The 17,060-nt window shown below is 40.0% G+C and overlaps 1 protein-coding gene across 1 annotated transcript; it reads right to left on the bottom strand.

Moving 5' to 3' along the window:
- Positions 1-5,940: 5,940 nt before the first annotated feature.
- Positions 5,941-14,608, bottom strand: LOC128013115 (uncharacterized). The gene is made up of 2 exons (XM_052595829.1): positions 14,143-14,608; positions 5,941-7,222 (listed from the first exon to the last, which is right to left on the bottom strand). Exon 2 carries the CDS (start codon positions 6,961-6,963, stop codon positions 5,941-5,943), a length of 1,023 nt encoding a protein of 340 aa, XP_052451789.1. The 5' UTR covers positions 6,964-7,222; positions 14,143-14,608.
- Positions 14,609-17,060: the final 2,452 nt, after the last annotated feature.

Genomic DNA, 17,060 nt, shown 5'->3' on the forward strand with positions numbered 1-17,060 from the left:
GAGACACAGAAAGTTCCTCAGATTAGCTTTAAAGGGGAAAGCGTATCAGTACCGCGTTCTTGCCTTTGGCTTAGCTCTGGCTCCCCGTACTTTCTCAAAATTCATGGACGCAGCTCTGGCCTCCAGTATTTCTTGAATCTGCTGATCGGCCGTCATGTGCTACTCAGATCAGACAACACAGCGGTTGTGTCATACCTGAATCATCAGGGAGGATTACGCTCTCGCCCCCTGTGCAGGCTGGCGAGACATGTCCTTCTTTGGTCTCAGAACATATTTCTGTCGATCCGAGCTGTCCAGACATACTCTAGAGCAAGTGGAATGGAGATTACACCCCCAAACAGTGAATCTCTTATGGCAGATTTTCGGAGAAGCGAGAGTGGATTTATTCATGTCTAACATGACTACGCATTGCCCGCTATGGTTCCCCCAATGCCGCCCATCGCCCCTGGGCTTGGATGCGTTAGCTCACAGTTGGCCCAGGACCAGTTTGTATGCTTTCCCCTAATTCGTTTGATCCCAGTGGTATTATCCAGAATACGGCTGGACAGAGTGGAACAGCTGCTGCTGGTGGCTCCGCGGTGGCACACACAGCCGTGGTTTGCGGACCTGATCAGTCTGTTAGCGGGCTCTCCATGGAGATTCCCCTCAGACAGGATTTATTATCACAAGCACAGGGACTGATTTGGCACCCAATGCCAGATCTATGGAAACTGTGGGCGTGGCCTCTGAGCGGAGTGAGTTAGTATGTCCCGGTCTTTCTGTTGAAACTACTGAGACTATACTGAATTCTAGAGCAGCTTCTATGAGACGCTTATATGCTTTCAAGTGGAGACTGTTTACGACCTGGTGTTGAATTCGTAATGTTGATCCAGTTTACTGCCCAGTGGCTTCAGTGCTGGAGTTCCTTCAGGACCGTTTTTCGGATGGAGGGACACCAGCCACTCTAAAGGTTTACGTGGCAGCCATTTCAGCTTACCACGAATATATAGACGGTGCCTCAGTGGGCCGTCATCCACTGGTTTCTTGTTTCATACATGGTGCGCGACGGCTGAGGCCTTTCCGCCCCGTGCGAGTTTCTTCATGTGATTTATCCAATGTGTTGCAGGGTTTATCAGGGCATCCGTTTGAGCCCTTGGAAACTGTACCGGATAAAATCCTGACTCTGAAGACACTTCTTCTTATGGCTTTATCCTCCCTCAAGAGAGTTGGGGATTTACAGGCTCTCTCTGTCTCACCCTCGTGCATGGAATTTGCACCGGGCTCTGTGAAGGTGTTGTTGCGACCGAGGTGTAATTATGATCCTAAAGTCGCATCTAATCCCTTTCGCTTTCAGCAAGTGGTCCTGGAGGCTTTATCCCCTGCTGAGGCGGGGTCAGGAGATCTAAGTCTTTGCCCTGTGAGAGCTTTAAAGACTTATGTGGATCGTACAGCCCCATGGCGTGAGTCTGACCAGCTGTTTGTCTGTTTTGGACATAAGAATAAAGGCCATGCGGTTACAAAACAGTGCATGTCCCATTGGCTGGTGAAGGCAATATCTTTAGCCTATTAGGCGCGCGGACTCGCTTCGCCCTTAGGAGTTAAAGCTCATTCCACGAGAGCAGTGGCTTCTTCTCAAGCTTTTCTCAGTAGATCTTCTATGGATGATATCTGTGCTGCGGCGGGTTGGTCTTTTATCAAGTCTTACAGTCTGGATGTGAGGATGGCTCCTATTTGCGCTATTTGGCCAATAGGATTGGCGGGATGGTATAGGGCTTCAGACATTCGTCACACCGAGGAGTGTTCCCATAGCAGGTGATGTCACCGCAGCATCTCGTTCCCTATTCAGGGAACCATGGTTACATACCTAACTGAGATGGCAGCGCATTTTGGTGAAGACAGCTTGCTGAGGGCAACGTTCTCAATCTCAATCAGTTTAATGCCGGATTCGCAAAAAGATTATTCTTGAAAGATGGAGCAGTTCCATCTTTGTCTGGAGAAGGCGTTGTTTATGGACCACAACCGGTAAGTGTATTTTATTATTTAAGTTGGTGCATTTAACAGTTTCTGTAACTTACTACACAAAGGGCAACGCTGTTTAGCTTTGTTAACTAGATGTTAGGGCTGTGCAAAAAAACGAATTAGATTTTCATGCGCATCTCGTTAGTAAAAACGCTCCTGTGTTCATAATGGTGCGTTCAAGTCACCTCGTATAGATTGTATTTACGAGTTGAATGCACATGAATGCCACCACAATATCGTAAATACCAGTGGGGAGCTCGGGATTTTCTTTAAGCCCCGATCTGTACGAGTTGGGGGCGTGTCAGTGATTAACATGGCGGAATATACAATACTTAAGGCGGGCATACACTGTGATATTTCTGTGCGATTTCGGCAAGGTACCAACTCACACTGTACGAGTAGATCGCATGCGATGTAAAGCCAAAGCTAACGATTTTAATGCGCTATCTGTACGGTCCAATCATCGAGTTGCGATTTGACTGCTCACACTATACGTGAGGATTTTTCTTTGCCATAACTCCACAAGTTTTCCCTCTCTGTCGGGAGAGTTTAATCGCCTCTCGTTTCCCCTTATACACTGCACGAACACTGCACGACAAACGACACACGAAAATGCCGAAAATCGGAAAAGAGTCGCACGAGTCAGAATTCGGCTCAAAATCGGATGAAAATCGCACAGTGTATGCCCGGCCTTAAAGGTATTTAGCTGTGAATTTGTCAGGCTTTTCTATTTACAGCACAGTAAGTTAATCTACGACGCATAATAGGATGGCATTATAATATAACAATGCAACTTGTAACAATAAAAGTTGGCAGTGGCTTCATAAATTAATTTAAAACATTTAAAGACAAAGTATACCTAATGCACATTTCTTTGTTCTTCATTTTCTAGAACAAGAGTTTAACAACATTGCTGTTTTTTGTGTTATTAATTAAGAGAAAGTACTCCGCCATCTTGCTCCGACAAAAGTGACTTGAACGCACATGCCGTCATAAGCACGACTTCCCTCCTCGTGCGTACAAACTTCCCAGGAGGACTTGAACGCACCATAAGTACATCTCCGGCACATGCTCCTGCCCACTTGCTTCTCAAAACGAGTCCAATCGCGTTACCAGGAGGGCCGTGTGCGCTAAGCTGCTGTCGAATCACAACACAGGAACCGCTGGCCCAATCAGAACTCGTTACGTATTTCTGAAGGAGGGACTTTATAGAACAAGGAAGTCATCAGCCCGTTTTTGGGACAGTGAAAACAGCGGTCTACAGATAGGTGAATTGTGTGAAAAATACTGTGTTTTTTATGCTGTCATGGAGACAAGTGCAATAGTAGTTCATGCAATACTAGTTCAATCTTGACACTGCACGTCTTTGTGTTATTATTCATTCAAAATAAAATGTAAATATTTTAATAATCCTAGGGTTTCATTTAAGTTTGAGTTTGAGTATATAATGTCTAGTTTACAAGGTATATGTCTCTTGGCCACAAGTAAAACAAAAATGTCTGGCACCACACTGTTCACTATAGTAGATTTATTTTGAATATCAGTAACGTTGAAAACTTTAATAATTTTAAGCGGCTCATGAAAATATTCACGTATTAGAATGATTTGGAAAGATCACCTAACATTTAAACAGCCTTCTGTCTTTACCACCTTCAGTTACCTTAGTTTCTTGTTTTCAATCACTTTTGCTTTAATTCTCGGGTACCTACTCATTCGGTAAGTGTAACATCAAATCAGGGCTCTCACTCACTCCTGATGCAAACTGCCGCTGACGTGAGCCCGACGAGTGGAACAAACCAAACAAACTAACCCCATCGTCGCTCGTCATCGACCCGCTTGGTGTGTCCCGGCCTTTACAGGTAATCTTTAAGTTTCATTTTTTATTTGTCACAATTTAATTTTGTCAAGAAAGGGAGAAGTGGCTTAGTGGACATTTGGCTTATTTAATAGACTTCGACAGCAGAGTTTTTTACCACCCACATCCTGCTTTTTATTGGCTCTGACCCAGATGGCAACGGGAACTAGCCAATCAGAGGTAGAGCAGGGCAATCTTTCAATCTTTTTTTTTTTCTGGTGTAAGGAAATATTAGCTCATTTATTTTGAGAAGAATCAAATCTAAAGATTCAAATTGCTTTAATTGAACTGAGTCTGAGCCAAAATACACCACAAGTCCAAATTGATTTAGTTTATACTTCATTAACGGTTCGTCCACCAAACTTAAAATACAGTATATCCTTAAAATTCTGTTTAAAGAGCCACACAGATGGGAAATCAAAAATTACCTGTATTACAGTGTATGATGAAGCTGTCCATGTGGTGTATTTCGCCGGTTCTCAGAAGAATCACACTCAGTCAGGGGTTTCTCACCGAAGAAAAGACTTTATTTTAAACAAAACAAAGTCGAGAGGACGTTGCAAGGAACTCTCCCGTGCGTTATTTGGTTTTTCCTTATATACATCATACATGGGGCGGTCCCACATAGACATGTCTCCTTTTAGACCATCATAAATCACAAGGGGAGGGGAGGCCTTTAAGGTATGTCTGACCATATGCTTATCTCTGTGCATTCCAGGGCATAGGCAACTTGTCTATTAGATTTTAGGCCTGTAAGAGTTTAATAGAATAATAACTTTAAAACAAAAATGGCTAGATTCACATTGATTATATACTTGATTAATTGAAAATTTACTAATAAAAATCTTCCACATATTCTCCCCTTTGAGACTTAATAAGTCTCACATTTGATTATTCTTATCCAGAGTGCTACTCCATAATCCAGTCATATTAGTTACACTACCTAGTGACTAAATAAGTCACATTGTATTATCACCAGTGACTAGATTATGGAATTCCACTCTGAGGGATTACTGGACCAAACATCTCTCTCCTTATTTGACGAGGAGGGAGTAAAAGATCCAGTCTCCCAAATTCCTTCTTTAATAGTACACAATGTTAAAAGCGTGAGCGTGTAATTGGTTCAGCACTTGCCTGTGGGTATCACAGTTATGTATAAAAGACTTAAAATACATACATTACATCAATAATTGAATATCACAAGATTATAAAAGTTGATCTTCGGCTCAGATACTTTATGTATCGTAGAGAGCCTCCCTGGGCCAAAGTTCAACTGGCACTTATATCCAGGGTATGGTTAACCCTTAGACATCTTCATCATCCTCAGAGTTGATAGAACTATCGTCCAAAGTTTGCTCATTCAAGTTCAGTTTGTTTAGCCATCCTTCATAATATTCCTCCAGACTCTTTTCAATGATCCTTTGTTGATTAATTGGGACTTTTATCACTCCCATTTGCTTAACAGTAGCATTGATGATTAATGATCTTAATAAAGGTAATACACAGCAAAATAATAATCCTCCTATTAATATGGCAACTCCTAAAAACATTCCTAGTTTAACAAACCATGCTCCCCATGCTCCAAATTTCACATCAATCCAATCCCAAATGTGTTGGTCTCTTCCGGCATTTGTTGTAATTTCATTTCTTAATTTTTTAATTTTTGTCATAACTTCACTGAAAGCTCCTCCAGGGGCGGTGTTATTTGGGATAAATGTATAACATTGATCTCCAAACATAACACAAACTCCTCCCTTGTCTGCCAAGAGCCAATTAAGAGCCTGTCTATTTTGCCATGCCATTCTGCTTGTTGCATGCACTTGGTCGCCTAGTAAAGTTAAAGCCTCATCAGTAAAATTAATGAATCTTTGTTGATTATAATAGATATAATTAATCCACTCTGTATTTTTGTTTGGTGTGATCCAAACCAGGATTGACTCAAAACCTCCTTTTATTTCACTTCTTGCCTTGAATTTATTAGGAATTCCTCTTGGCTGTCCAATTGAGTCTAAATATACGTCAGGGTCTGGCTCGTATCCTCTTTTAGTTCTATTGTCTTCCTTTTTCGTGCTCTGTTCTGTTCCCCATTATGCCATGCTAACTTCTTGAAGTAACCTTACTCTTACACATATACCTTTCCATCCAACTGGTAAAGACGGCAATAATATTTCACCTCCACAGATCCAAAAGAAATCTGCTATTATTAATGATTGATCTTCATAAATTTCTATTGGAGGTAAGGCTATAGTTTGATTTTCACATTTTTCAGGTGCTATCTTACTTCCTTTAGTTGTTCCGAATGCTAAAAGATCTGGAGCTCTAGAAGGAACTCCTGATTTCCAAGAATTTTTCTTATCTATATACCAAATAATAGCACATCTTCCTTTAAATTTACCCACATCTTGGGTTCCTTTTGGTTTATGGAAACACTCATATTCTTGTTTATAATCTATGCTATACCATTTTGGAATCTCTACTTTTTGTTTTTTAATTTTTATATTTTGACCGATATCTGAATACTGACACCAGGATCCCCAGAGTGGTCTAAAGAAATAATCTGTTAATTTAGGATTTCCTAAAAATCCAAGGCATTCAGCAATACAATATGGCCTGGTAAAATCTGTTAAATGACAAAAGTTTCTTCCAAATTGGGCACATTTTCGGTAGTCATATGGATTTGGTATGGCTATTACTTTGTTTAACGGAGATTTGGAGCACAGCAAGCAATTTTCTTTTCCTGTTTCTTTAGCTGTAAAGGCTGCCCATTTATACCATTCATTATTTTGGGCTGTATCCCATAATGCATCAATTTGACTAACGTCTTCATCACCTTGAACATCATAATCAATGTCTCTACGAATTTTGATTATCGTTGGTTCTGTTGGGTTGATCACATTATCACTTTTGTTCAAAGGTTGTAAAGTCAATTGAAGGGAAGTCAGGTTGCTTTCTATTGGTTGAGTTTGAGTCTGCATTATGAGATTCATTAGGCATAGAATGGTCTTCAGACATGTTGTCAGACTTATTCTCTGTCCTCTCCAGTTTGTCTGACAGGAGGAAAGAGCTCTCGTCAGTTTGCACTTCATCATGTGTCTCTGATTCTTCCTCATTGCTCTCTCCTGTATTGTCTGGTTGTCTGCTTTCCTTTCTTTCTGTCTTTCCTGTGGGAACTCTAGTACAGTGGTTTAGATGATACCAGGTTGTGCTTCCCTCCACTTGGACTGCTGTTGGAGTAGCTCTCACCACTGTGTAGGGTCCTTCTCTCCTGGGCTCATTCCATTTTCTCCGGAATACCCTCAGATAAACTTGGTCCCCTGGAACAACTGGACAGACCGTCTCCGATTCCTCACTGGGCTCTTTTCTTTTTTCCTGTTAATAGATAGCTTTATGTATGGCAGTTAGTTTCTTCATATAAGAGCGAAGTTCCATTTGTAATTGTTCTAGAGGAGGTCCTTTATAGGGACCTCTACAATATGGCACAGGCATGGGTCGACCCGTAAGCATTTCATGCGGTGTTAAGTGCGTGCTCCTGTTAGTTTGCATGCGATAGCTCATTAGTGCGAGCGGTAATGCATCAATCCAATTAAGTTTAGTACTTTCACATATTTTGTTTATTTTAGCCTTGATAACTCCATTAACCCTCTCCACTATCCCTTGTGACTGAGGTCTATAGACGCATCCTAGTCTCTGTTTTATTCTTAATTGTTGCAACACTTGTTTCACAGTTTTTTGTATGAATGCCGACCCATTATCTGAACTTATTTCTGATGGAATTCCAAATCTAGGAATTACCTCTCTTGTTAGGAATTTAATTACAGTTCCTGCTCCTAGATCCGCGGATGGTACTGCTTCCACCCATCTGCTAAACCTGTCTATGATAACAAGCATGTATCTTTTGCCTTGTACACGCTTTATCATATCCACATAATCACATACAAGATGTTTAAAGGGGCCTTCAGGTGTTGGAATATGGCCTATTGGTGTCACCATGCCTTTTCTTACATTGTATTTAGCACATACTTCACATGTGGACAAAAATTCATCCACCATTGCATATAAATAAGGAGACCAATATCCTTGCTGTTTAATTTTTCTTACTACTTCTCCCCTTGCACAATGGTCAAAACCATGTGCATCTGTAATAAGAATATTCAACAGTGAAGTAGGTGCAACAATGTGTCCTTCATGTGTACGCCAAATCTCCTGTGAGTCTTTTTTAGCTCCCCTTTGTTGCCACATTGATTGTTCATAAGGGCCTGCTTGTTGTTGTATTCGAATAATGTCATCCCATTGAGGATGAGGTTCGATAAGTACAACAGGTGCTAATACTGCTACTTGACACCCTGAAGCTTTTTTAGCTTCTAAATCTGCTGCATTATTTCCTTTGATGACATAGTCATTTCCCTTCTTGTGTGCTTGACATTTGATTATTGCTAGTCGTTTTGGTAGCATCATAGCAGAAATCAATTGCCCTATTTGTTCACTATGTTGGATGGGAGTCCCATCACTCTTTTTGAAACCTCTTTGTTTCCACACTGCTCCGAATAGATGACATACACCATGAGCATACGCTGAATCTGTAAAAATGTTAGCAGTTTGTCCTTTTGCTAACTGACATGCAGTTGTGAGAGCTTTTAATTCTGCTAATTGAGCAGAGCAGGGCTGTACACAATGTTGTGATATCACAGATTCAAATTCTTTTTTGTTTTTCTTAACTACTGAATATCCTGTATGATTTCCTTCGTGATCCCTAAAGCTAGAACCATCTACAAAGTAAGTTACTTCTGCTTCAGTAATAGGTGTTGATTCTAGATCTGGTCGTAATCTAGTAAATGCCAAGGACTCATTCACACACTCATGAGGTTCTCCTTCAAAAGCCAAAGGAATTAATTCAGCTGGATTAACTGTATGGCATCTTTTAATAGTAACATCTGGATATGTGAGTAATGAGGAATAGGCTAGAATTCGAGCTTGTGTCAGAACAAATTTCCCTTGTTCTATTAATTCCACAACTTTGTGATGGGTATATATTGTTACTGGATACCCCATAGTTATTGTGGATGCTTTTTCATAAGCATAATACACTGCAGCTAAACCCTGTTGGTAACATGGTGGGTATCCCTGGGCTACATTGTCTAATTTTGTGCTATAGTATGCTATAGGCTGTTTTTTCCTCCCACTACAGGTCTCTTGCATTAATATAGCTGATGCATAACCATCAACTCTATTTGCCACGTATAGATGAAACATTTTATCATATTCTGCCATTCCCAGGGCAGGGGCCTGTTGTAATTCTTTTTTTATTGCTTCAAATGCTAGTAAGGCATCTGTGTTCCATTTTAATGGATTTCTTAAATGTTGTAATCCTGCTTGTTTCATAATTTCTCTCAAAGGCCCTGTCTTTACTGCATAGTCTTCTATCCAATCGGCACTAAAGCCCGTCATTCCTAGAAACGTCATCATTTGTCCTACTGTCTGAGGTAACGGTGTTTTACTTATACCTTCTAACTGAGCTGGTGCTATAGCTCGGGTACCAAATGCAATTAATCTTCCCAAGTATTCCACTTGAGGCTGGCAATACTGCAATTTGTTTTTAGACACCTTGTGTCCTCTTTCTGCTAATTTTGTCAACACCTTAATTGAGTCTTTGTGACATTGTTCTAGTGAGGTAGAACAGATAATCAAATCATCCATGTATTGTAATAGTGTACCGTCTATTACAAGGTCTTCTAAATCATCCTTCAAAATCTTGTTGAATATATGTGGTGAATGTTTATATCCCTGAGGAAGCCTGGTGTATGTATATTGCTTATTTGCAAGTGTAAATGCAAATAAATATTTACTCTCTTCTGCAAGCGGTACACTAAAGTAGGCAGAGCAAAGATCAATTACAGTAAAGTATTTGGCATCAGGAGGGACATTTGTCAGTAAAGTGTGCGGGTTTGGTACCTCAGCTGGCATATCTTCCGTTATTTCATTTATTGTTCGTAAATCATGAACAAGTCGCCATCTATTTTTGTCTGATTTGATTACAGGCATAATTGGAGTGTTACAGTAACTAGTAGTTTCTATCAATACCCCTGCCTTCACTAAGCCTTCAATTGTCTCCTTTATTCCTGCTTCCGCATCTGCCCGTAAGGGATATTGTGCTTTTCTAGGCAGACGTGCATTTGGCTTTAGTTGAACTCTTACTGGATTTGCTGATTTTATTAATCCAATATCTGTGTCATGTTGAGACCATAGCTCAGTTGGTACCTGACACTCCATTTCCTTAAATAATTCAGTCTCATTTGTGTTTATTAAATCAGATGCTGTAGTCATCTGTGTCATTTTATTTTGGCTGATAACTACTTCCTGTGGAATTCCCAGCAAACTGGTTGCACACAGAATTTTGATGTAATTTTTGTCAGCTGAATGAAAAATCAATGGGTTTTCTGTTGATTCCCATTTGCTTTGTTCTGCCCTTTTCATCATTGGTCCTAAATCTTTTGCTTTCCAATTTCTTCCTACATATACTGCAATATGCGGGACAGAGTTATTTACATTGAACCATTTTTTGACAAACTCACTTTCTGGTATGTTTAAAGCTGCTCCCTCCTTACCTATGATGATGTACTGGGAGACTATTTCAATCTGCTGTCCTTTTGTTTCTTTTTGCCATTTCTGTTCTATATCTTCATCCCTTTCTTGATCATACATCATTGTGCAATGAAATTCAGACTTTGATAGCTGTGCTTCAGGTATCTGTGCTTCAATAAACTTTCCCCATTTATTGACAGTCTGTCTCACATCTTGTTCTATCTGTCCTATCCAAAAAACATTTGCTTTTGGCTCTGCAACCATCATTTGTTTTTCTGTTCCTATTGAATCAATATATATACCTTCTGGAGAACACCAAATTTGTAGTCCTAATTTACACAATGCATCTCTTCCTAACAAATTAATAGGAGTTTGATTTGATACCAGAATGGGCATTGTTATACTTTGATCTTTTGTTTGTAGACACACTGGAGCTGTTATGGGAATCAATTGCATTTTTCCCGAGAATCCTATTGTCTTTGCAAATTTTCCAGACAAGGGGAGATGTGAAGCATATTTCAAATTAATGCATGTTAAATTTGCCCCCGTATCTACCATAAATGGAAATGGTTCTCCCTCTATTTTAATCTGCATAATAGGCTCTTGATCAGCTTTTGTTGATAAAATTGGAAGCTGACTCTCCCCTTTAGGATTCTCTGGGCACCCCTAATAGCCTGGATTGGGACCTCCCCAAGGGTTTACTGGGCCCTGCACTGGGCCCTGAGTAGGCTGTTGCCAGCTCATCTCCCTTCTACCCTGAGGTTGCTGTGGCCATTGTTGAGTTGGACAGTCAGCTTTGATGTGTCCGGGCTGTCCACAGCCCCAGCACAATGGTGGAGGCCTGTCTCTGCCTCTGCCTCTGCCTCTGCCTCTTTGCTGTATGGGGTTTTTTCTCCATCCCATTTGTCCTGGCTGTTGAGTATAAACATTTATTATGGGCACAGAGTTCAAGTGTTCATTTGGAGGGACTGCTGTAAGTGGGCTTGACTGAATAGTAGGTTGTGGAGCGATTACTGGAGGCATTAGAGTCATTTGTTCTGCTGTTGCATTTGTCACTGAAGCTTGAATATTTTTCTTATTTTTCTTTGTGAGTTCTTCAAGCTGTAATTGAGTTAGTTTACGTTGTAACTCTTTCTCTTGACTTTTAAGTTTTAGTTCATTTTTTCTTTGCTGTTCCACTGCATGAGACACATGGTCACAAAACTCTTTGTGTGTTTTAGACGTTAAACCGACCACATCCTCCAGCTTGCTTTTTACCGCTGGCGGCATAGCATCAATCACAGCTTGTCTAAACAATGTTGACATTAATGGGTCTCTTTCGGGATCCCCCTCAGTTTCTTGTTTCCACCTTTTCAGCTCTTTTTGGACATAAGTGGTTGGATTTTCTAAATCTCCAATTCCTTCTCCCTTCAGTGATTTAGGATTCAGTCTGATCGGATACTCCGCACGCAATGCCTGCCATACTGCTGGGCGGAATGCATCAAAAACAATCCCATCCATATTGTGAGAGTTCACTGCTCTGTTTAGAGTCGTGGTAAGAAGAATTTCATCCATCTTTGTCCCTCCAAGAATTTTAGCAAGCAGAGCTTTAACATCTCCCACTGCCAATAGCTTTCCCATTGTTTCCTCTTCAAACACTTTAATGAATTTCCCTGCACCCTCATGAATATCAGGAAGGCGAGTGACAAGCCCCTCGAGGTCCTGTGAAGCCCAGGGGACATACTGTCCCTGCTCACCCTTGATTAAAATTGGGAGCTGTGCGGCCAGTGGTCTAAGTGTCCCTTTATCTCTGCCCTGTTCCCATTTACCGTTCTCAAATAACTCCTCTGCCTGATTCTCATCCTCACTACCATAGAACAACTTACTGTTTCCTCTTTCCAATTTATTTACCTCTCTGATCTTTTGTCCTGATTCTCTAATTTTCTCTTCCATTTCTTCTTCCAAAGCTTGTGCTTGTGCTACAATATCTCTATCTTTCCTCCATTTTCTTTCTAATCCTTCCTCAAACCAGGTTTTATCTTCCTGACTTGCTTTCATTTTTTCTAACGCTGTACGTGCTTGTCTATAACAGTCGAGTTGCAGACCTTCTGCATTCTCCTGTCTAATTTGCTTCTGTGTTTTTACAGCTGGTTCCTCTCTATCTTCCGTCTCTAACTGCCCTTCTAACTCTAGTTCTCCTGTTACCTCCATGGTTCCCTTGAGTAATGGGAATTCTTTTCCTAAAGGCAGATAGGGAGGGGGGTCTGCATATATCTTTTCTTTTCTCATGTTATCTTTCTCTGCCTCCTTTAGGACTTTCCTAGCCTGTTTTATACTCTTCAACATATCTTCACCTTCTTTTTTAAACAGCGCAAGTACTTCTTTCTCTTTTTCCCTTTTTGTTTCTCTTTTTTCTTTTTTCATATTGATGCTTTTAGTTTTATAGTTTTTTATCAGAGTTTCCATTTCCTCACACAATGCCACATCAAATGTCCCTTCCTTTGGCCATTTTGTCATCATATTTTTTGTTCTCTTCTGCCATTTCTTCGAGATTTTGTCTATTTGCTCTTTACACAGTGGATTTTTTAATCCAAGGATTTCCACTGGTGTGGCTGCCATATCTTTATTTATATTATTACCACCAACAATCAACTTGTTAGTTTTATATAGTAACTTGGTTACAATCTCTTCCTTTCCTTTCACTGAATTTAACTATTTTTTACCCCTTTCACCCTACTTTCTATTCTTTATTATGTGTCATACCCTTTTGAATTTAGTTTTTTATTGTCTCATGCGTTTACACTTTTTTAAATTTATATTATTATTTAACTGTCTATTTTATTTATCCTATTTTATTATCACTTTTTAGATAACTATTTCTAACAATAATTCTTTATTTTTATTTTTACTTCTCTTTCCTTTTTTGTCCACCCATTTATTAAATCTTTAATGTGGGAACTTCCTCCCTTGCTCTCACTCCCACTGTACTGGGCTCAGAAAATGTTCTCCCCTTTCACACAGACATCCAAATTTCAAAACTCTATTATATATCTCGGTTCAAACTTTATTGATACTATTTCCCTAAGCCCATTCACACTTGCTACACTCTTTATTGAGCCAGAGTGCTTATGCTTGCATACTTTTTCCCTTTATCTAAGGGATAATCATTAATTGTCCTTTTATTGTCAAGGTTCATCATACATTCATCCCTCTCAAGTGGATCTGGGACGAGTCCAATTCTGCCGGTTCACACCTAAGTGAAGGTCCAGGAACGGTGCTCGACCCTTACCCACCCAATACGGAATTTATTTGTTCATACATTCATCATCGTTCATACGGTCATTCGTCCGGACACAGTTTCATCCACACAACAAAACACAGCTCTTTCTAGAGCTCGCTCTACCTAGAGCGTCCTTAAGGGCCCACTTATTCTGTCTGCTTATCCGTTTATCACTGCCCTTTCCTAGGTCACAGCTATCCAATAAACACAGACCATTGCATACAATGTCTTTTTGCCTACACCCTTTTTGTTTTAAATCTAGGTTACCTTACAAGGCTTTCCTTTCAATAAACCAAATATGTGCATGCGGTTATTTCTTCTGGAGTGAAACCCCTTTTTCAATTTGGATATCCTATTTTTTCTAAATTTGGAAGAGTAGATTTTAAGTGTCCTTACCACTCAGAACTGACCTCAACCAACACAAACGAATTTTATAAGCAAAAATGCTTACCTTGTTTTATGGTGGCCACCCGGTTGTGTTGATCATCGGTCAGCTCAAAAGCGGCTGTCCACTCTGCCACTCTTGTCCAGTCCCATCTGGGGTGCCAAATCTGTGGTGTATTTCGCCGGTTCTCAGAAGAATCACACTCAGTCAGGGGTTTCTCACCGAAGAAAAGACTTTATTTTAAACAAAACCAAGTCGAGAGGACGTTGCAAGGAACTCTCCCGTGCGTTATTTGGTTTTTCCTTATATACATCATACATGGGGCGGTCCCACATAGACATGTCTCCTTTTAGACCATCATAAATCACAAGGGGAGGGGAGGCCTTTAAGGTATGTCTGACCATATGCTTATCTCTGTGCATTCCAGGGCATAGGCAACTTGTCTATTAGATTTTAGGCCTGTAAGAGTTTAATAGAATAATAACTTTAAAACAAAAATGGCTAGATTCACATTGATTATATACTTGATTAATTGAAAATTTACTAATGAAAATCTTCCACATCCATCAGTGTAAACAATGTGCAAAGTAATTAAACCAAAAAGTACACGATTTATAAAGTTATTGGCTTCTAAAGTAAGGAGTCGACTCTGAATCGCAGAAACGAGTCGTTATAGATTTCGAATCTTTTGCCCATCTCTATGTACGTCACTAGGAACACTTTGCATAATAATCTCCGCCTACCGTCTTGGGAGAAACGGAACTATGACCTGCCCCACCCCCCCACACAGATGCTCTGGTTGGTGTGATAGCATCATGTCCTGGTGACAGTGTGTTTTTAATTGTAAAGGCAAGTTTGTTTTATTTTCACTGCCAAAGAATGAAGATCAGAAGAACCAATGGCTAAAATTCATTTTTACCACAATACCAGAGCAGTACAACAAATCACTTTTGTTGTGTTCACAACATTTCACTGATGACTGCTTTTCTAATCTCAGTGAGTACAAGATGGGATTTTCAAAGCGTTTGGCCATAAAAGAGGGTTCATTACCAACTTTATTTAGACCAACAAGCATCTCCGAATCACAACGCGAAGTATGATTATGAAGTTATGTGTTTGTTTTCTCCCGAGCGTCTTATCAGTATGTGTGTTGTCTGCAGCCTTTGTCTGTGCTGATTTTCATTTACAAACACGTCATTAAAACGAAGTGTAACAAGTGCTGTTAACAGATATTCTGTGATAAAGTAATCCATATGAAAACAACGCGATGTCCGTTTTTCACGTCTCCCTTTATTATATCTAATGTGACCACGTCCCCGCGCTGAATGTGCTTCGCGATGAGAGGTATAAGATATAATTCACCCCAAAAAGATGCTGACACATTGTTTACAATGAAGTTGTGTGTGGAACAACCAATCAAAACTATCTCAGTTGGCCAATCATAACACAGTATGCTACCGAAAGGTGGGGTTTAAAGGGGGGTGAAATGCTATTTCATGCATACTGAGTTTTTTACACTGTTAAAGAGTTGGATTCCCATGCTAAACATGGACAAAGTTTAAAAAATTAAGTTGTACGTTTGAAGGAGTATTTTTGTTCCAAAAAAACCTCTTCCGGTTTGTCACAAGTTTCGGAAAGTTTTTTTCGAGTATGGCTCTGTGTGACGTTAGATGGAGCGGAATTTCCTTATATGGGTCCTAAGTGCGCGCTCTTCTGCCGGAAGAGCGCGCGCTCCCGTATAGCAGAACACTGAGAGGCTGAGCACAGCCTGATCAGAGCGAGAGCGTCGCGAAAAGTCACAAAAGAAGTGTGTTTTTGGTTGCCAGGGCAAGACAACCCTGCACAAATTACCAAAAGAGAAACAGCATTAAGGGACCAGTGGATGGAGTTTATTTTTATCGAGCATCAATGGAGTTGTGCAAGTGTTTTTGTTTGTTCCCTGCATTTCGGATTGCACATCGTTTATTTCTTAAGGATAATGCAGTCCCAACGGAAAAGGGTCACGATTGTGTGTTGGAACCACATGCGGTGAGTAAAACTGCTTCTAATATCTCTGTGTTGTTAACTTAGCTATCAGCGCGTAAGCACATCAAGTAAACAACATGCGATGTTGTCATCAAACTGCACTTTTCACATGTACAGCTTAAAAAAAAAAAAAAAAAAAAAAAAAGACGACAAAGTGGAACTTTCCAAAACCGCTAAGCAAATATATACAGTTTCAGTACATACCACATAGCATACCGCCTTTGCTGATGCTGCTCTTGTTAAATTTCAGCCTCTGGATCTGTGTCACAGCTTCCACATGCTCTCAACTCAAAAGCCTACTGGTGCTCGTGATTCTTTAGCTCCGCCCACACGTCACGCCTCTAGGCGCTCATGTTTTTCCGGGAAAAATCGGTACAGACTATCTTTCTCTTATAAATATAATAAAAATAAAGACTTTTTGGAGTTATGAAGGATGCAGTACTACTCTATAGGTACTCAAGATTAACAGGATATTGAGTGAAAACGAGCATTTCACCCCCCCTTTGAGGAAACTGAATCTTTTGACAGCTTCGCGCAAACCGTTTGGGGATCTCTGAGAATTGAGGTAATTTTAAAATGATATTTTGACAAAATGACAATGTTTTTTAACCTTGGATGGATTTAAACCTATTGTGCAGGACTTATAAACAGTGATAGGAAGCTTAGAATTTTCATCTTACTGGCTCTTTAAGTTTACTTCATGAACAAGATAATACAAACAGAAAGATAATTTATACGCTACAGGCTAGGTAGCACAGGATCTGGGAAAAGTTTAATCTTAAAATACACCACACAAGACAATACTTCTTTATAAATGAAACAAGAATTTATTGAGCTATTCTATAGATTATCTTGATCTTAAACTAATGAACATACACACACAAACATACATACACATACACACACAGTTGCAACGGATTTATGAGGTGAGTTAATGAGAAAATCTCTACCAAATTCAC

The sequence above is a fragment of the Carassius gibelio genome, chromosome B24 (assembly GCF_023724105.1).
Source record: "Carassius gibelio isolate Cgi1373 ecotype wild population from Czech Republic chromosome B24, carGib1.2-hapl.c, whole genome shotgun sequence".
NCBI lineage: Eukaryota > Metazoa > Chordata > Actinopteri > Cypriniformes > Cyprinidae > Carassius > Carassius gibelio.